Source organism: Phalaenopsis equestris, unplaced genomic scaffold, assembly GCF_001263595.1.
Source record: "Phalaenopsis equestris unplaced genomic scaffold, ASM126359v1 Scaffold001345, whole genome shotgun sequence".
In the NCBI taxonomy this organism is placed as follows: domain Eukaryota; kingdom Viridiplantae; phylum Streptophyta; class Magnoliopsida; order Asparagales; family Orchidaceae; genus Phalaenopsis; species Phalaenopsis equestris.
Genome location: NW_018165784.1, coordinates 333,652 through 355,817, shown reverse-complemented (window position 1 = coordinate 355,817; position 22,166 = coordinate 333,652). Strand labels below are relative to the sequence as shown.

Below are 22,166 nucleotides of genomic sequence, written 5' to 3'. Positions count from 1 at the left end.
ATTTCAGAAAATGCTAATTGAAATTTAGTAGTTAAAGTGGAAGCAAAAAAAGGAAAAAGTTGAAGAGGTTTAAGCCATGTGCAAAATGCCAGAAACCATCTGCAGAAACAATTTTTGCACATATGCCTACCTTTTTCTCTTCAGGTAATGCTAACGATTGTTCATGCGTTTGTTAGGGATGTCTCTGCCTTTAAGCACATTGAATGTTTTGACATTTTTCACAAATTTCTTAAGAAAATGATAAATACATTTTTTCCACATAATACTCAAATGCTATTAATCTAAAATTTTACTAATTCCCAAGTTCTTCCTCTCTAACTGGAGCGGCTTGGATCTTCTTACATGGCCTTGTAGTTTGGACCCTACTTCTCGCAACTGTTGTTGCAGCTTTTGCGCTATGTCTAACAACCCAATCGTGAACCGAAGGAGAAAGAGAGTAGCGAAGAGAAGGAGCAGAGGCTTTCTCTTATTTTTGTTTTTCTTTCGACTCGGTTAATAGGGCGGAAATGGAACGAGTGAAGTCCTTGAGCTTTCATCGGACGTTTGCGCCCATTAGATCGGGAGACGAGGCCTCGTCCCCTCAAGCACTCGTCATCTGAAGCAAGCCATTCCGCTCGCCCTTATCTCCCTCCGCCCCACCGACCTGCTCGCACTCGTCACCTGCTCGCCTGTGGCCTTTCCTTGGCGAAATGTTTTCGGTTAGGGTAATGGCGGACCGCAGGTTGATGTTCGCGTTCAACTTTCGGTAGAAATCGCGGCCCGCTGCAAGGGCACCGCCGCCCCAAAAAGTAAATTTCAGAGCCGCGGCACGGTGCTGAAGGCACGCCCAAACAGTAAATTTCAGCGCCGCGGCACTGCGCTGCAGGCTTGCCGCTGCGCCAAACGCAGTTACTAATCTGCAAAAGTATAGTGGTACTGCTATCCTAAGAAAACTGAAAAAAGAAATCAATGACTAATTTGTTTCGGCGAAAGGCTAGTAGATGTTTAAATTCTAACTTTTGTAGTGGGATTGGGAAAAGCTGTAAGAGCTACTCTTCCTGACTTGGAATTGTCACAAAGGTAAATCTATCAATTAGGAAATACCATTCAACTAGAAATTAAGCTATAGCCAGAATTAGAGAAACTTAGTTTTATGCTATCTAGGGAGGGTTGATCGAGATTTAGTTGAGGATGTGAGTGATAGGGATTAACACGGGAAGGCCTAACCAATTCTTAAAATGATTAGCATAGGAACAAATCTGATATAATGGGAGCATTTTAAGAAACACAATTTTTTTAAGGGGGGCATGGAACATGAACTCTTCTAACGTCTTAAATAATTTACAAATTTCCTCGAGAGCTCTCTAATAGAGTACATTGAGCTACATGTCCTCTATAATGAAATTGAAGGAGAAATGTGAAACCTCTATTCCCTTCCTATTGGAAAAAAACATAAGATGGTGCACTTTCTTTTTGTGAAGAAATAAAAGTCTTACAGTATAAGAAACCCATGTGGCCTCTTAATCCTTTTAAATCACCGTTGAATCACTCAAATTGATACATCCACATGGCCTACTTGAAATGTGCCTGCCATCCAAACTACTTAGAATCTGAATTGACACTTTTGTGCTCTCTGCAAGTCAAATCATTATGCCAACTCATTAATAATTAACTTTCTACACATTGATGAGTAATGATTCTGCATGATAACCATTTTTTAAAGAACTTGATGCTCTAGCTCGATTATATGTCTTTGTTGGCTTGTGTGTGCATGAGAGATGAAAATTATTTCCAGTCACATCGGATTGAGTAACTTCCATGTTTAAATTTGTTAGCTTAATTGATGAGCAGAAGGTAAAAATATGATGGAGAGTTTTAAATTGGTTTTGTACTTACAAGAAAAGGCTTTACCATAGATGCAAATATTTGTGCAAAATGGTCAATATGGACCCATGTTTCAGCTCTATCTGATCGCCGTTATTTTTAAATTTATTGTCTATGTTCTATTACACTTTTGTTATATATGCAGGTATACTTTTTCTGGCTGAAGTTCTCATACATCTTTTGGGCAAAGCCTTGGACAGTCTTACAATTAGTAGTCTGGCGGGATTTTTCTCATCAAGGCTGGTGAGTTGAGTTCTTTATCAATCATTCTTTTTCCTGTATATTCCTTTTGAAATATTGATTCATTCCATTTATGCATAGCCTACAGATTTTGGGATCACTTAGTGCCTTTACTTGTGGTATATGTTGATTTGTACGTAATATAATATTTGACGTAACTTTAGGCAGACTGGAGATCATTGCGTGGGGCTCTTACTGGTTGCTTGGCACTTCTAAAGAGGAAGAGTGATGTTAGTATGCTTGTTGACGGTGATGCTAGGACCCTTGCTCAATCAATGATGGATAATGTACAAGTGCAGTTGCTAGCAATGCATGATCGTAAGGTTAGATCTCTCAGGTTTTATGCTATGCATGAACTGGTGGAAACACTTATCTCCTAATGATGTTAGTGCTAATTTTAATTTTATCATTTATTTTTGAACATGCAGTTATGCTTTGAAGTTTTTCAGTTCTTGCTGGATACCTACTCCGACTCCGTAGTATCTTTGGTAGTGCTCATCTTTTATGGCCTAACTAATCTGTATCATTTGAATTTATCAGCTTCCTTAATTACTTGAAAAATTAATCTTGTTATGCTCATTGTTAATTTTTTCCAATGCAGGTAATTTAATGAATTTAAAATATCATTTTTACGAACAGCTCAAGCTGTTACAAGCTAAATTTTAGTTGTCATTTTATTAATATTGTTTGTCTCGAGGTCCTTTGCAGAATTCTAGAGTATGTGCCTTCCACTAGCCTTTCTGGTTTTTGGTTCTTCGCTGTATTCTGTTTTATTTTCTAGCCAGAGTTGATCACAATTTGATCCCAAGGCCTAAAATCTAAAAGTTAAAGAAAGCAGGGAGAGGTAGCTTGGCTGGACCAAAGCTTTTGCATTGAAAAGCCAAATTGATCCGTCAACACTGTTTGTTCTGTCATTTCTTTCATATTGAGGACATTCTTATACCTTTCAATAACTAATTAAGTTTGACTCTTAAGCTGGTTCCTTTATGTTCAGGATGTAATATTCACATGTTTATTGAATTACTATTTGATCCATTTGAAATTATGATACGCTTGATTTTGATTTGTTAAATTTTTCCATTGTGTTTACCTATTTATCAAACAGCTGAAATCCTGCAGGGTGATGATTTTGTTTATGGATTAATTCAAGCGGTTGATCAAGAAAAGGATCCAAGGTGTTTGGTACATACGTTTCGTTTAGCTCATAGTCTTGGCAAATTATTTCTATCACAAGTGGGTTCAGCACATGTTGCTCCGGATCTTTTTGAAGTTTTAAGCTGCTATTTTCCCATATATTTCACCCATGTAAGTTTATGAACGAAAACTTTCTTCTATTCTGAGTGTGTGAGAAAGTTCCTTGTCAAAGAATAGAGGCAAAAAATCTGCATTTTATTGTCATTCGTGTTTTAGGAAATAAAAGGGCCTAGAACAAAGCACTTACATTCTTGCATTCATTTTGGTATTTCTGTTACAGTTTCATTTGTATTGTGCTTTAATCATTTTTTCATCCATTTGGAGCTGTCATATTTATGTTTGACATGTCATGCTTGTATACCTGTAAAAATGAACTGACACATGTTGTATGCTTCAAAGGTTTTCAGATTTCTAACGTTGTCTAAAAAATGCTCTGGCTTATCAGATCTATTTGAATAAAGAAATGATATTCTCTCCAAAACAAAGTACATTAAATTGAATCTACCTATGCACTTTTGTGGTTAACCGATATAAGTACTCCTAAATGAATTGCATTCTCCCAAAGTCTAATATGTCTTTCTCATCAAGTGGTGATATTACTTCACTGATTTGTTGGGAAGTGTAGCAATAATCTTAGGAATGTTTCAGAGCAACAAAAAGAGTGCTGGATTGGTTCATTCAACATGGACTTTAAATAATTTGTTTAATAAGCATAGGAATTTAGAACTAATGTTGCTGAATGCTGAGGATCGTATGTGCATACTAACAAAGTTTGCTTTGTTAATTCTTAATTGATCCCATGTTGTTTCTCGGTATACCTACCTATATTTTTAGTATAATATGTTTGAAATCAAATCAGGATGTTCTGTAAGATAACTGTATGTTTATGTTTTGTTTATATAATTAGAGTGCGCTTGACGAATACTTTTTTTAACATCAATTTCCATGTATATTTAATCCATAATTTATAATCAATATCGTCAATTCCTTGATTTGTTATGCCTTTGTTTTCAAGTTCAATCATTTGAAGTGCTTGATTTCTGTTAGAATGTGGTTCGGCATATGCTAACTAAATCTGTGTTACAAATGAAAAGCCTTTGGAACTTAACTCCAAAAGAAGATCTTAGCAAACCAGTTTTCACCTTTCACCTAATCCATTATATTCATTAATTAAACTAACCATATAGGTAAAGAAGAAGTAAATCGGAATTAATTTATATGCAAAAAAACAAAAAGAAAATCTAACTTTAAAAGCAATTATTTTCATTTATTTATCTTAATGAAGAAATTTTATATTAGATAATTTAAAACTATGTACAATTGATGCATGTACATTATAGGTGGTTAATATGAGAAGCTGTTTGCAAAATAAGTAAAATTTGGAGTGAAAATGAGCTCAAAAATCATATTCTTTTGCTATTTATTTTTGAAGGAAGCTGAAGCATTTAGTAGGGTCGCGTAATTGCATTTATGTAACAAACTACTAGCTAGTTTTTGGTATTGCCAAGTATTTGTTTTTACCAAAAGCATTTTAACGCAACTTTGATAAATGCTTGATTGCAATTTTATGGTAAACTGGTTTGCCTGAGATTTTAAGTCCATGGCGGTTCAACATTTCAATTTAAGTTACTTATATTGATTTCATATGGCATCAAATTTCTTCTATGGATTTCACTTGTGCCATCAATTTCCTTTTGTTGATTAACATCTCTATCTCTATCTTTATATTTATGTTTTTCTCACTTATGTGTTGTTTCTTGCTTATTTTAGTTAATAGGGCAAAATCACTTCTTACAATTAGATTTCATTTTTCTTCCTATTTTCAGAAAATAGCAGATGATTTTGAAGTTAGAAGGGAAGACCTCTCTGATGCCCTACTGGTATGCATTCTAAATTTTCATTGGACTTCTAAATTTTATGGTTATAGAACTTTTATTGATCCAAATTGTGCAAAATATAAATATGAAGTAAAAAAATAGTATAATATGCATGCGAGCTGTGAGCAAAGAGTTCATTAATGTTGTTATATTTGTTGGTTAAGAAATCTTAGTGAAACTTGAGAATTGCAATTGTGCAAGAGTAGGTGGTTCATAATGTGAACCTATTTAAATCTATTTGTAAAAATTGATATTTGAGAACTTTAGAAGATTAAGAGTTCGTTTGGGGCGGCTTTTTGGCTGCGTTGAATTTTGAGAATGCTCCTGTTTGGTTTATGCGGCGTTGGTGCGTTTAATTAAGCACACCCTCGATTTTATGTAGCCGTCGCTAACCTGTGTTCCTCGGTTTCATTCTATGGAAATTATGTCGCTGCCCTGGCCATGTTAATTCGAGCGATCTTTCAGTTCACTGCATAGGGCTTTTTCTTCCTTTGCTTTCCTTTGTCCTCTTGTACCCTTGGCCAGAGCTTGATTGCTGGCTTTTTTTTTTCCTTTGCTTTCCTTTATTCTCCGGTACTTTCTATCCTTAAACATTGTTTGATGAGTTTGTTCTTTGTGATTTGTGGTCTTTGTCTTGATAGCTTTATACTTTATGGGTTGTGGTCCCTTCTGTCTTTGATAATTGAAGGATTTTTTATATGAACTTATGTGCACTGTTGTTTGATAAAGGGAAGAACCTTTTTCTTGAGATTTGCGGAGCAACTCATTTGTTTCGATTCGGTTTTTTTGTGGAAGTGTTTGGAAAAATTTGGACATAGAGCACACCGATCCATGATGTATTACTTTGAGGGCCTTCGGTATGAACCTATGATCAATGTTGTTTGATGAAGGCAAGAACCTAATTCGTTTTTTCTGTGAATTTGTTTAATTTTAGAAACCAAGAGATTGATTGATGGAGTTTTTCTTTGAGGGCCTTCGTCGTCCGATGCCTTTTATTCTTAAACTTTTTTTGATGGCTTATTCTTTGTGGTTTGTGGTCTTTGTCTTGGTAGGCTCATACCGAATAATCATGATTTTGAAAAATTTTTGAAACAGAGAACTCAATTGATGGATAAATTTTATTTTTGGGCTATTTTTTATGGCTTTTGGTCTCTGTCGCGGTGGGTTTGCTCTTTATGATTTGCGGTTTCTGTATTTGGTGATTCAAGGATTTTCGATATGAACTTGTGTATGCAATGTTGCTAATACATGTGCAAGTGCTCTTGAACTATGCAAGGCTTTTCCATGGAGTGGTTTCAACCATGTAGTCTATGTATTTGCTAATTCTTGTTAAGCTTGGTTGAGTCGATTATGAGAATTTTAAAATAAGGTTCTGTTGGTTCAATCAATACTTTGTAACACTACGCTATTTGGATGCTTCAATTGGTTCATTACTTTTTTGACTGAGCTTTTTTCCATAGATGTGTGTGGCAAATGGTATTTGAAAACATGTATTCAAGATGATATGCTAGTGGTGATTGTTATATATATGTTATGACACTTTTAAAAATTATTTTGTGGTTCTGTTGAGCTTCACCAGCTTGCCTTTCAAGGCGTAGGTTCGTTTAATTAAACGTACTGTCCTTTTTACGCCGCTATCGCTCACCCGTGTTCCATGGTTTCACTCTAATTAAACTTTCATGGATCCTTAGCCATGGTATATCTTGCGCAACCCTTAGTTGTATGTATGAAAATGATCTAAATTGAAATGATTAAAAAGTATGGGCCTAGTTCTAATTGAGTTTGGAAAAAAAAAATAACTCAAGGTATACTGTTATGCTAGAATTCAGATGTTTATTTTCTGTTATCTTGCTAGCTGTGGGTTTTCAGTTATTTTTTTCTGTTATCTTGCTAGCTGTGGGCTTTCAAATGTTTATTTTCTATTATCTTGCTAGTTATTGATTTCACTTGAACAGATTTTGCTATGTGTAAGTTTTTGCCATTCTAGATTATTTGAATTTTTATGGTCGGGCTTTATATTGAAGTTGGTTTTTGACACATTTGTGCCATGTGAATAAATGGTTAGTTGACCTTTGGATTGCTTTGTTGAATTCACTTGGTTATACATAACAAATTATGGGGCTTGGGCTTTATAATGAATTTGTCTATAACAATTTTGTGCCAAATAGAGAAAGGGTTGGGGAGTTGTGGATTGCTTCCTTGTTAATTTTTGTTTTCATGAGTTCAACTTTTTGTTTGTAAAAATTTATGTCGATTAGTTCTCTTCATGCTAGTGGTGGCGACAAGTAAGATAAAAGAAAACGGATCGTTTGTTATTTGGGAAAAGTATGTTGAGTAAATCTTTTGCAATATCTGGTTAAAGGAAGTAGAATTGGGTATATTTTAACAAAGAAAGATGATAAACATTATTAAAAAAATTAAAGAAAGTACTGGAAGAGAATATCATAGAATGTAATTGAAGAACAAATGCGATTAATAAAAAATGGATTGAAAATATGAAAAGAGTTAACGCAAGGATCAACATGCTTAGGCTGGGATCCTATATAAAGCGATGTGCTGATGCTTTAGAAGAATGGTGAGAGTGGTTGGAGGTTAAAATTATTAAACTTTCAAGAAATTTATATTTTTTTGAAGTCATTTAAATTATATCAATTATCAACTATCAATTAAATTGTATATCGTGCCAATTGCCAAGAAGTTCAAGTTTAGTGATTTTGATCTTGAGCATGAAAAAAAGTTTTACTTAATGTTTGGTTGAGTTGAGACCATCGGTGATCATGTATGGACACCAAGCGAGAGAGTGCACATTAAACATAGTTGAGCATGTAGATCTGAACAAATACCCGACTCAATTAAAGGTCTAATCCTAACGTTAACAAAGTTAGATCTATTATTCATTCCCAATGTCTTAGAACTGAGAAAAAAAAAATAAATATTGTGCAGTTTTTTTAAGAAGTCAAATCACTGTTGCATGCATTAATGAGCCTAGCACGCCACATGCAACTTCTATTCAATAAGTTATGAAAGTATTTGAAGAAAGTGCAGAGATTTATGAAGATATGTCACCATACTTCTATTCAGTGAAGTTGTTAGAAGATCCCACTGATAGAGTTTTTTATGCCAATGGCTACTTGGCTTAAGATAGCTAATTTACGTCACTTTTATGACAATTGGAACGTATGAGTGTTATGTTATTTTTGATGTTTTTTTTTTTATTTTGATTGATATGGGTGTAGGAGATGTTACTTTAATGTATCAATACTACCATCTTTCATTATTTTTTTGTATGTATTGTTATGTGTTACTAGTGTTATGGTTTTTTTTAATATAACAATTTCTAATTCATGATATTTAATTGTGTTTGCTTTCTTAGAATAACAACAATAAATAACATTGATTGAGAAAGACACAAAATAATTATTATAACTGCATTATGCTTAATGTATGAGTATTATAACTTATACATCGCTCACACTCTTTGCATGACATTCAGATACATTGACGACAAATGGTTTCATCAATACAGAATGTGATGGCTGTATGTGATTTCAATATATGTTTCATCTTTGTAATGACTGGATGAGAATACAACGCACATGATAGTCGTTTATTTAAATTTGCTATGAAAAATAATAAATGCAATTTTCCCAAGCTGCTTTCAGGTTTGCTTGAGTATAAATAATTTAAATAATTTTTTTTGTACAATACTTATGATTGTACTTCTAATAGAGAAATATTATATGTTATAAATAGGACATCTGAAATTATTTTTCGATACAAAATATCACATTTCTGATTTTGAAAGAGGTAATAACATTGTTTGGGAAAAAAATGAGTTGTTTAATAAGATACACTCATCTTTATGTGGTGTTATTGAAAGGACATTGGAGGTTTGAAAAAATAAGGTTATTTCATGAGATATGTTCACATATCCTTTCAACAAATAAGTGAAGATTGTGGCCGCTATAATGACTTTTCACAATTACTTTCATCAACATCTTTCATGCAGTGATATTGACTTCAGTATTGCCAATGAAAATTGATTTGCGCTGCTTCGATTTGCGCATTGCACTTTGAAGCAAAAATGAAGCCTTTCTCTTCTCATTGGGCTTTGATAACACTAATTTCTAGTGCCCTTAATCATTTGTCTTGTAGGTATTGTACTTTTGTGATAAAGTTGCTATTTTTTTTAGGATTAATTACACTCTTATCCTTGAGATATGGACTACACTTAATATATCATGCTTTTAAAAGCACTTGAATTAGGTTCTTCAAGATTCTTTCTGCCAATAGGTCCTTAATGTAGTTTCTCCGTTAATTTTCAATTTTAAATGCTTTCATATTACCTTCCATTTGAAGTTTATGAGCATTCTCCGGTGAGAAATAGCCTATTTACACGTAGCTCTCATTATCTTCGTTCCTTTTGCTCCATCCTTGGCTGCATCCTTTTTTTCCTTCGCATTCACATCCATTTCTCCATTTAGGGTCTGTTTGGGGCAGCTGCAACTTATTGAATAATCTGCTGATAAGCTGATTAAAAATAATCTGTTGATAAGCTAGGTGCGGTGGCTATTACAATTGGTGGCTATTACAAATTTTTATTTTTTGGAAAAGCCGGACCGCTGCTAGAAAACTGCAGGTGTGAAAACTCTGTTTTCAGCATTTTCAAAACGCATAAGCTGCCAAAACGCAGTTTACCCAAGCAGACCAACCTGGCCTTAACGGGCCCCCTTTATGAAAAGCAATACCTTATCTTTTTCAAAACGCCACCGCACCAAATAAGTTGCCCCAAACAGGCTCTTAGTCCCATTACCACTCTAATAGAACACTTTGTCTTTATCTAGCTTACAATCCTCTTCTACTTCCATCTCTGTTTTCATCCCCTCCTCTACTCTCATGATTGATTCCCAACATGCCACCCCTCGTCTTAAAGTCCCTCTCCCTCAACCTTAATGATAACTGCCTTCCGACCTTGACATATCCTCTCCTCCCTTAGTTGCCAATCCTAGTTTCATCCATAAGACATGTCACGCTCTCAAGGGCACCTTGATTCAGCTAGGGTTTATGGAGGCCTTCATCTGCATCTCTGAAGCCTTGCTGAAACTGTCAATGACCTTGAGGATGCTGACCAGCGTTATTCAGGACGCGATTAGGAAAACAGCCATTAAAGACTAACAAAGGCAAAGTATCCATAGATATTGGATTAATTTAGGAGTATTGAAGGTATTCCGGTAGAAATTAACTAAACGGTTACTCTAGAGATCTACAAATAGGATGAAAGTAACTTGATGGGCCTAGATGAAGTGTTTTAAGAACTTAAGCTTATGTGAATGGTCTATACCTCAGTTTTTTGGATGATTTTTGCCTTATGTTTTATGCCCCTTCGTTAGGAAATGCCACCAATCCAAGTTATGTTTGGTGTCACACGGAAACATCTGCTGATTTTCTTACGGTTACCCTTTCTGCAATGCAGGATGCCTTCTGTTCAACTCCATATTTTGAACCATTTGCCATTCCGTTGCTTCTTGATAAACTTTCTTCTTCTCTTCCATTAGCAAAGGTTTGCCGTTCATCTCTTTAATGTCTTCCACTCCTAATGCTTTCAACATTTAATGTCTTGAATTTCTTTCTGTTAACCTCCTTGATTGATTACCTGAGTTTCTTGCAGATTGAATCTTTGAAGTATCTGAACAAATGTTTGCCAATCTTTGGAGCTGAAAGGATGACGCAGCATGCCCTGAAAATTTGGTTTGCACTAAAAGAAGTTATCCTCAGTCCGCCTCAAGCTGAAATATTATCATCAACAAATTTCAATTTGGGTGGAGATACCAACTCCCATGAGCACAAGATTGCTAGTGAAGCTTTAATTTTTTTGAAAACAACTATTTTGCAATTTACTTGTTCTAATAATGATGATTTTTTGACTCTGATTATGGATGATAATGATGTTGAAAGAAGTTTTTGTTCTGTCACCATGGAGGGAAGCTATACTGATAATTCAGCTACAAATTACTTTCAGCTAAATGCTCTTGGTAGTATCTTATTTGTTATGGCAAATTCTTCCATTTTTTGCTGCAATAAAGTGTTTCAGGAATTTTTCCCACGTTTGATGGTTATTCTTGGAATAAATTCGAGAAAGTCTAAACATTCTGCTGATTCCATTGTTGAAAAAGTTTCCCAAAAGTTGAACTACGGGGCACTTTATTTGTGTGCTGAACTGCTTGCGTCAAGCAGAGATTTGATAGCCACAGTCTGGGAGTCATCCATGCAGATGGATTCATTGCAAGGTTGCTGGTGTCATTTGATTCAAGAGTTCTCTGGTCCCTTAACTTCTGTTTTTAAATCAGTTTTGATGATTCCCAAGGAAAACACTGCTGATGGTGGAAACTCTAACTCCATGCATGAATTAGTTCTGTGCAGTGGTAAAACTCCTCATATTTTCTGTTTCCTGATCTTATACTTAGTTGGAGTTTTACCGTGTATTTACTTTTATGCTCTTTGAACTTGTTCATTGCTCAACAATTCAGCTTTTGTTGAATTATGAGGTCGGTGTTGATGGCACTTAAGTTTCTCTAAACATGATGTGTCTTTTCCACCTCCATGGTTTAGCTTATGTACGAGGGGTGAGTTTGAAGCAATGGTTAAGTGCATCAACTATATTTTAGATGTCTCTGGTTCAAGTCTATCTGCATGTGTTCTCCTCACCCGGTCTTGTAATTCTGGGAACTCCATGTAATTTAGCTTTTTTGTGTGCATTTGGCCAATCTTGTTTCTGAGTCACACCTAGCAAGTTTTTCCTATCTGATTTAATTCTAATAAACAAATATTTAATTTACTTTCGTTTTGTTCCTTAATGTTTCATTCTATGAAGAATTTACTTTGGTTCCCAATTAAATTTGATCAGTGTGCAATGATCGACCATTGGAATATAGAAGCCAGTAGAATATGGTCCTGTCGAGCTCATTAAGGCCATTGTCTCCTCCCATTGTTTACCTGACTTGGGAGCATCCCCTGCTCTCAATGTGGGAGTCCTGCGAACGATGCTGCAACCCGCGAGCGAAGCTGCGACTTGCTGTCCCTCTTCCACTCAAACCACCATCCTTACACCATATATCATCCCTATACACCCTCTTCCACGAAAAAATATTATGTCTGGAGTCCAAACGCAAGCTACATTCGGACAACGACTGCGATTCACCAGAGGTTGTTTGTTTTCTTCGCTTCTTCCTGTGCATCGCAGTCATTGTCAGGATACAGCTTGCGTCCGGGCTCCAGACGTAATATTTTTTCCTCTTCCACTTACCCAAACCCCAAACCTCAAACCTCTACTCCACCGCCGAGATGAATGCCAAGCGCCAATTAGGAGTTTACCATAGAAGAGATACAACGAAAACTCTGCTGAGTGCTACAACGACTCAATAAATTTGAGGAAATTAGACCATTCAGAGAGATCACCCAAACTCTAGTCGATTATAGAGATGAAGTGTCTGCCAGAGTATACAAAGATAAAGTGCCTGTTAGAAAATACAAAGGGGAAGTGCCTGTTAGATATTTCAGAGATGAAGAGTCTCTACCTCGAGGAATTGACTTGAGATATCTGAGAATCCAAGATTTTTAGATAATGGTGGATTTGCCACATTTTTACTGCCACTTGGTTCTAGATGAGTTTATCGAGCGGTTTCAAATTGTGGAACTTTTATTTGAGTACTAGGATGTCCTGCTGGATGGATTGGTGAGAATAGCCACTAACAAGTTAAAGGAGTGCATTATTTTGATGGTAAAATTTGAACTCCTTTGTTAGCCGAAATATGAGATTTTTACTTGGTCCCAGATGAAATAAGAGATGCAGTACCAGTACGTACCAGTTCATTATGGACATGATGTGCAACCACTAGCTTCAAAAATGGAGAGAATATTATCGGATGATCACCGCATCATATCTATAGAGTTCAACGTCGTGATCTTACAGGAAGAGTACACTTAAGAGTAAATACATGCCGACCCCAACTGAGGAGCACTAGTTTAGAGTGGAGAATAGATAGAACCGATCCGCATTCCCAAATTCGTTTCAACTATGAAATGTTTTGAGTGTCATGGATTTGAGCATATCGAATCATATTGCACAACTTGGAGAATGTTGTCTCTTGCAGATTAGGGAGCGATTGGAGATATAAAAAGTGACCCAGGGAAGATGAAGATTTCAGAGATGATTCTCAACTTCCAATCGTCGAGATGCTAGCGAGTCCAGTTGAACCTAGGAGAGAGACTCCGACTGATTTGATAGTAGTTGCTTTAGAAGCCGGTGAGTCCGAGGTAATAGACATTCACGTAGAGCATAAGATTATGGTGTTTAAAATGACATTTTTGCAGGCTTTGAGAGGAGCATCAGTAGTACTGTCATTGATGGTTCAAAAGAGCCATGAGTTTGAGGAACTGATACTAAACACATGCTCAAATAAGAGGATGTTAGAATTTTTTGATACATAACCTACCTTACGAGCTAACCCTAATGAGTGAGGTCTCATACATTAGAGATGAGAAGATTTGAGCTACCGGGAGGCCATAGGGAGCTATTTGTGTATTAAATTCAGTTCAACTCTGTTCCTATCAATAGATGATCAGGCAGGATGGATGAACCACTATTTGGGTATTAAATTTAGTTCAACAGTGTTCTCATCAACATATGATCAGACAGGACGGTTGAATCATAACATTCGAAATCGCTTCAGGATTTTTGGGCAAAAGATCATCCTACAGTGGGATCTAGGTTCTTTCAGAGAAGAAGAAGCCTCTCCAGAGCAGTTGTTAGTTAGAGTTGCTCATCAGACCATAGAACTTGTCCCAGAATTGAATCCTCCTTATATACTTGTTTATCAGATACACTCGGATGAGTACGAGAAGCGGAACAAGTCAGTTAAAGATTTGATTGCTCAAGACTTAGTTCGTGAGGATACCCATTCACAAGCAACTATAGCTGATGTTTTGTCAAAAGTGGATGGATACTTGTTTTATAAAGATGTGCTTCGGGATGGACCTATTCGACAGATCGAAAGAATAAATGAGAGGGAAAGGTTGGGAGAGAAGTTAGGCAAATGAGAGGAAATCAGAGCTCTGGATGGACCTATTCGACGATCGAAAGAATAAAAGGCGAAGGAATCTTGGTTGGCTACAATTGCACAGTGATTAAGGAGAAAATTTAGGATTTAATTAAAATTTAATTAAATTAATTGAACTTATAACCTTAACAATTTATATCTCCCAATCCATTCATTGTTCATGCATGGTGTTTTATATCGAATTGCTCGATTTCAAGCATAAAATTTAATAAGTTTGTTTCGATTAAATTCCGGAAGGTTAAAAATTTTGGGTTACTTCTAGAATTTACCGAACTTGGCCGATTTTTCAAAATTTGGGTGTTACATTTGGCTCCATGGTCCATCTCCTCTCCACCAAACAAGAAAGTTGATACCACAATAGTGATAATAGTAATTCCTACAAGTCATATTGTTTACCTATCAAGGATGTGGTTTCTTTTTGAACTTTATAATTAGCTTTAGTGTATGAGTTGGCAATACCAGAGAAGATGAATAAATCAAAACAGACCACAAACATGCTAAATCCTCAATAAAAAAGTGGGAATTGATATTTTTTTGTGAAAAACTATACGAGATTAGAAACTCTTTAAATATAGCGAGTAATTTTGAATCTGCGTAAAGAATGATAATTTAATAAGTGTTTTGGATATGAGATCCTTCCATAAATTACTTACAAGGCATTCTACTTGCTCTCAGTAGTTATATTCTATTTGATCCATATTTGTATCTTAAAGAAGACCTAGTATCAGTTCATTTATGAATGGTTATGACAAGTTAACAGTTATGACTGCCGAAATGATTCTTTTTAACATGAATGCAGTTCTTTCTTCTGTTGCTAAGCTTGGTTTGTAGCTAATGGCTCGAGCGCTATGTTTTGATACATGCAATTGTTCACTCATGCAGTGAAGGGGTTGCAAGCCCTTGCAACATATGCAGGGAAATACACACCTGTAACCAAGAAATCATTTGAAGACATCTTAGAAGTTTTTATATTAATTATCATTGGCAGATCTGAAAATTCGTTCTTATGGAAATTATCATTGAAGTCACTAGTTCAGATTGGATCTTCCATTGCAAGGTTTAAAGATTCTCATATGCAAATTGTTTATGATGAAATTGTTGTTAGAAGGCTTGTTTTGCTTCTTCATGGAGATCCTATGTTACCTCTTGCGTTAACACTCGAGGCAATCTCCGAAATTGGTACTTGTGCACCGGATTTAATTTCACCAGTAATTCAAGGGCTTGAAGAAGCTATGCTTTCAAACTTTTTGAGGGCTTGTGTACGTTCATTTTAATAATTTTTTCATTAGATTAAGTTTTTTCTAATCTTACTACTCATAGTGTTGTGTCAATTGCTTGATAATGAGAATTTATCGGTCTTCTTCACAGGTTGATGGAAGTTCTAAATCTGCCAAGGATTTATCTCTTTTGCTTGATTGTTACTGCATTAAGGTTCTTCCATGGTATGCATGTTCCTATCTATTTGTTGGTTTATTATCATGGTTAGATGCCTTTTGGTACAATAAAGAAAAGATGCCCTTTGAAAACTTTGTTCTTTGTTTCACATCATTAGTTTATTTTTGTAGAAAGAAAAACATCTTGTCACATTGAATTAAGTACGGACTCTATACAACATTTTCAGAGCACTAAGTGCTCACAATGCCAAAATATTTCCTTTAATGCGCAAAATGTGAAGCTTTACCTAGAGCATCCATTAGTTGATCATATCTGCATATATTACCTACATGCAATAATCATTTAATTAGCCAATATTAAATCTTATTAGGTAATAATTTTCAGCAAATATAATGACAATCAATAATGAGTATACTGATGGATACGTTCAATTATGATAATTTAAAGAAAAAGATAATTAATATGTAGATTATGATGTGATGTGTCGTGATAATTAAAAAACAAGATTAATCCTAAGATTTGTTTAGCAAATAGAGACCAAGAGGTTGATGTAGTGTGAAGCGAGAGAGAATATTAAAATGAGGCATTAAGAGGCATTCTTGGGTAGAGAACATAGAACTAATGAGCAACGGTTCAATGATTAGAATAAACAATGAGGAGAAGCAGATATTTTTGCCTAATTTTTAGCAAATGCTAAACGGAATCATATAATCTAAACCAGAAATTCATTTGGAGTTGGAGCTAAGTGTGCAGTGCTACAATGTGATGTGGTGAAGTGGTAAAAAATTCATGCTTTGTTATCAGTTTGCACCTTATAGCCAAGAGATACAGACGACCAATGCATCACTTTGCTTTACTCTTAAAGTGTACTTTTAACCACACTAGTTGCATATTGATTGCTAGGTCACTTAATCCTGTCATATTTTAAAGGTGCAAGATTATAAAAAAACTTAAATCAGTATGCTAATCTTTTAGGGTAATGAGAATATGGCATTGGATTTTTATGATGAAAAAATTGCTAGATATGATGCTTCTAAAACGTTTTGCATATTATCCAATTGTTTTGTTTAGTTTCTATAAAGATAATTACGCTTAAAGAAAAGTTTAGTAGGCAGCATAATTTTTTTTTTGTCATATTTGGTTTTTATGTTTTTGATTTTAACATCAGTACGTAGGAAGCCATTAATTTATGGACGAGATACTTTATTTAGGTTAAACTTCACAAATTTTTAAAGTTTAATATAATGCAAGATAATTTGAGAGTAAAAATTTTTGACCTATCATAAAGAATTAAGTACCTATCATTGTGAGAATTATAGTTGAGAAATTATAAGGAGTAATAGCTTGACCCAATGGGTGTATAGATTAGAATGACAGGTGAGAAAACTTACATCAATATTAAGAAAATGATTTTTTTATTTCCTGCATGATTTTTAGAATTAGTTTGGTTTTATTTAGAAAATCTACTTTGCATGTGATTTTATGCTATGTGAAAAAGTATATGGTGAAAGGGAAGATCCTTCACTTAGTTTTTTTTGATTTATAAAAGTAACATGATTTATTACTCCTAGAATTAGCATGGTAGGAATTAAAGAGAAAATAGTTATGTCAAAAAGTTCATCTTCATTGTGCTTTTCCCAATTCTTTGTTGTCAACTTTTAAATATGCTCTCATTCTAGTTATGATCATCATCATTATCATTGCTATGCTCATGCTAAATATTTAATGAATGAAAAACAACTAGTGCTAGATACCTTGTCATGCAATAACTAAAAAAATTTCAATATTAGGAGAGCTATGGCATAGATTAACATTAAGTTCACATATAATTTTATTATTTTTTGAGGCTTATTAAATGATACTTAGAATACTTTATTGATATATGCTATTTGTAGATGATATAGTTCCAATATATCGGATCTGTTTATTTGTGAGTTGGAACAATTAAGCGAAGTTTGGAGAGTTGAGGATAGGTTTATCTGAACAAAGATGGAATATATTATGAAAAATTTTATTGTATTTGCATTGATCTTGATTTGCCATTAATGTCATAAGATAAATTAATACTTTAATTCGTTTAGCTGAAGTGCCTTGGATCTATTGTATAAAAGAATTAAAATACAGGTGATGGTTTTTTTGTTTTCTAGAGTTTCCAATCGGTGGTTAAATGTACAAATGCATCAAAATTTTTAGTTATTAAGAGAAATATTTTGAGTCTTAAGGCTAAATGTTGTAAATATGTAATCATGTGGGCTATAATTTATTGGTCGTAGTATTGAGTAACAAAGAATTCGTTGAAGGCTAGGGCCATTATAACATATTTGAGAATGTTGAGATATAAACATTATAAATTAAGAAACATTTGATAATGACTGATGATTTTTCTTGAGAAGGTGGGAGAAGTCTATTGAAATTAAGGCCATGGAAATAGGTTTATTTGATGTGGGAATTTGCAATGGAAGGAAAATAGGCCAATATGCCACAAAAATTAATAATATGAAAGGCAGAGGACGGAAAAGGGTTTCGAACACATAGCATCGGCAAAAATTGTGGAAAAAATGTTTGTAAACTAAAGTTAGAACCTTTTGTAATTGCCAATATGAATGAATGTAAATAGATTATATATAATGCTGAACGGAAATAGTGCATTGTCTTAAAGCCTATGATTTCTTGATATTTATTTAAAAATGAGATGTACAAAATTATATTCACAAGGTCTAATTTACAATAAGCATCGTTTTTTTAGACCACTATTTTTTCTTTAAGATGAAAATAAAAATATACGAAATTTACATAGCCGTGAAATACAAATCTTGCATGGATTTTCATGATCATCAAGAAATTGCATGTTCTTTTAAAATTTAAAATTTTCCATCAAGCCAGCTAATAAATTAATAAAAATAAAGAAGAGTGATAGAGTTAATGATAGAAGTCACCAAATAATAATATGATCTCACATTTGGTATATGGAGATAACTTTCCTTGGAAATTTTATAGTCTCCATTGGCAACATCGTAGAAATATTCTCATCTAACAGCGGAACAAAATGGAAATCAATGCAGAATGAAAGCGAAATATACACATTAACCTCTGTTTATAATCAACAAGTCCCTTCAAATTGTAATCTTAGAAGATGGGGTTGGGATGCCCCATCCTAAAGAATTGCTAAATTTCCCTCAGAAAAATCAACTAGAGAATGCCATAACAATGAAGCTGCATGCCATGACTTAAAAGTTTGTAAATCATGATTGGAAGTATAGGTGGAAGTTACGAAAAGAAGTAAGTTATTAGTTAGGAATAGAGTTGCAAATAATGCAAGAAATTAGATATTGAACAAGAGGGAATTCAAGAATCTAAGCCAAGCCAAATATTAGAGAGTTGAACCCATCCAAATAAGTAGAGAGCAAGCTTGCAGTTTAAAAATGTACAAAAGAATCTATCTTGAAATGTGTGACCTTATGAATAAAAATCATGCTGAGTGGCACATTAAAAGTGGTACATTGGGATGTACTTAGAATGCCATTTAGAAGAGCTTGTGATGTGGTGCATAACAAGTTTTGCAATGCAGACATGTAAAGTTGTACATCATGAAATGTGTTGTCACGACCCAACCCGATGCTTGAAGTTTTAAATAAGACGGGAATAGATGATTGGACGACGAGAATTAAATTTTTTCATAATTAATTTCTATAACTAACTATTTATAATTGAAAGTGCCACAAATTTATCTCATTACTATTTGTCCGCGTCTTGTATAAATATTCTCTTATATCGTTTATTTTTTAATCACTTAATTAACCTGAAAATTTAGTTTAAAATAACAATAAACTAAACAAGTAGTGAATACTCATACTCATAAACTAGAGTAATACAAGGGAAAAAAATTAGTATGCATGTCAGTTAAGCATTTAATAAATCAATATAAGTATTTGATGATATTCAAAAAATCCTACTATATCAATAAAATATCAATATCATTTTATATTTGTACAACCTTCACATGAACACAATCTAAAAATTGATACCAATTAAGATTCTTAAATTTTAATATCTTTTTCCATATACGTGTATGAGTATCTTAATGTTCTTTCACTAGTACCATAAATGAGTGATTCCATCATAGTCAGTCATGCACATACAAGTACACTATAAAAGTATTACTTTCTAATAATGAATATTTGATTTTTATTTGCATAGTAGTCAATATTATTGAATCAATGATAAATTATACAAATTTGAGCATACGCGGCATTCTTACAATATGGATAAAATTCATTAGAACCATAGATATGCAGTATTATTGCAATAACAATAAATATATTTGCTCGAGAAGAAACAAAATATTAGCATAGCAAAAGAATGCAAGTACATCGAAGATAGATGATCTGCTTGCTCTTAACATGTATTACTTTTATCAATTTATCATCTAAAAAATATAAAATATACATTTATCACTTTACTTAATTGTGTTTTAATTTAATTATGAATTATTGTTGTATCGCTCTATTTTAATTAGAATTTCAATTTTAAACTTCAAAATTTAATTATTGTAATCAAAATTATTATTAAATTCTTATAAAAGGAAAACCCTAAACTTTCTTTAGTGCTCGATTAAGAAACACTTAAGTTTATCATTTTAATAATAGACACACACACACACAGATATATATATATATATATATATACAAAGGTAAATTCATTGATGTAAACGGGAAGATGCAAATGTTTTAGTGTGTGGGTACAACTTACTCAAAAAGAGACTTCAAAATACTCGTATACTAAAAAAAAATCAAAATACTTCTATTCATGGTGAGTGGATTTATCACTTCCCCTCTCCTTGGTTCTAGGGAGAGTCCAACACCAAGCTGAGATGTGGGCTTTCGCCCGAAACTATAAAACAGTTGCCCTGAAAATTCTTGAGTTCTAGCATCCCTTTTTTCTTCTTCCTAGATTTGTAAACTTGCCATTGATCTACTAGTGTTTGTCCCACCTGTTTTATTTGTGAATCTTCGATTGAGAGCTCACCCTGAGGCAATGTCTACTCATCCACTACCAAGTGAGGTTCTATAGGAGGTATAATAAGGGAGCAATCCCCTTCAAGGACAAAGGAGCATGCCTCAAAGGCTCTTTCACAAGGGCAATTAAACCAGACACCAACTCTTGACTTGTGGTATTTTTCTCCACAGGTGGAGTTGATGTGTCTAGAGTAGTGGGTTAGAGACATCTTTATGCAATTGAGTTTTAGGTTTCAAGTTAGGGTGGAGCCTGTGACATTTGTCAAGGGTATGCCCAAACATCTTACAATTGGTACAATAAAATGCTCTATGTTCCATGACAATTTGTTGCCAATATCCTTTATATGTTGTGCCCAAACTTACTTCTGTAATATCAGGTAAAGTGATATCTCTGTCCACAAGTATTCTAGCAACAAAAAGTCTAGTTTGATTGAAGGTGGGTAGATCTAGCTTTATAGGATTCCCAACTATGACCCCAATAGAGTAGATAACTTGATGATTAAATAGATGAAGCTTGAGACCAAATAAACTAAACCATAATGATACAGTGGGAGGTTCGTGGTTTGAGTCAAAATCAAGAGACCACTTGAGCAACTTCATTGACTTTCTTGCAATGTTAAGATATATTCTAAAGAAAATCGAAGCGTAGTCTTCAGTTATGGTTAACTGATTCAACACGTGCCTCCCATCAAGAAGTCCCACTTTCCACTTTTCTACTAGTTTGAGATCTTTAAAATTTTTTCTGATAACTTCCTTTGAGGGGTGCCCCAATTGAAATTTTCTGATGAGAGCGAATTTGCATTTCTCAGCCAAAGTTGAAATTTCTAAATCAGAGAAAAAGAGAGCTGCTTTCCCACTCTTCCTACTCGCTTTCTTAACAAAGGGACAGTCATCTGTGCCATCACGACATTCTTTATAACTCGACGGGAAGACAACAACCGACTCCGCCAGATGGTTACCTAACACGTGGGCGAAGGAGGCTTTGTTGGGTTCCGAAAAAGGAGGGAGCGCACCCATCGAAGTAGTGAAAGAGGAATTCCGAAACCAGAACCTGCTACGACGCCGAAAGTTGAGAGACGCGAACGAAGTAGACGAAAGCAAACGAAGCAGAAGACGCGAAGACGAAAGTTGAGAGACGCGAACGAATTAGGAGAAAACAAACAAAGCAGAAGACGCGAAGACGAAAGTTGAGACACGCAAACGTGGTAGGCGAATGTCGCAACAAATGAAGCAGAAGACGCGAAGACTCAAAACGACCGAAGCTCGGCGTGGAAGCAGATGAAACTGAAGATGCGAAAACGACGGAAGCTCAGAGACGATGAACGCAGTAGACGAAGGTTGAAACATAGTCAATGAGATACGTGCCCCTTTTCCTTCGAGTGCGACTGAATCAAAGAAGCAAACGACGAAAATTATTATCTTGCGAAACCCTAACAGAGCAGACGACGAAAATCACCATTTATATA

At 34.5% G+C, this 22,166-nt stretch overlaps 1 protein-coding gene across 10 annotated transcripts in view; it reads left to right on the top strand.

Moving 5' to 3' along the window:
• LOC110034112 (MMS19 nucleotide excision repair protein homolog) overlaps window positions 1-22,166 on the top strand; it is a 93,556-nt gene that overhangs the window by 9,417 nt on the left and 61,973 nt on the right. For 8 of the 10 annotated variants that reach the window (XR_002295021.1, XR_002295020.1, XM_020738381.1 and 5 more), the window contains exons 4-12: window positions 2,009-2,106; window positions 2,268-2,426; window positions 2,532-2,591; window positions 3,223-3,408; window positions 5,124-5,177; window positions 10,648-10,734; window positions 10,843-11,596; window positions 15,173-15,549; window positions 15,659-15,732. Coding sequence is in view for 8 of the 10 variants with exons in the window: in XM_020738381.1 (XP_020594040.1) it covers window positions 2,009-2,106; window positions 2,268-2,426; window positions 2,532-2,591; window positions 3,223-3,408; window positions 5,124-5,177; window positions 10,648-10,734; window positions 10,843-11,596; window positions 15,173-15,549; window positions 15,659-15,732 (1,849 nt within the window). In the remaining 2 variants the exon portion in view is untranslated. Of the gene's footprint in view, window positions 1-2,008; window positions 2,107-2,267; window positions 2,427-2,531; window positions 2,592-3,222; window positions 3,409-5,123; window positions 5,178-10,647; window positions 10,735-10,842; window positions 11,597-15,172; window positions 15,550-15,658; window positions 15,733-22,166 lie in introns of those variants that run through there. The other 2 variants (XM_020738379.1, XM_020738384.1) reach the window with 2 other exon arrangements.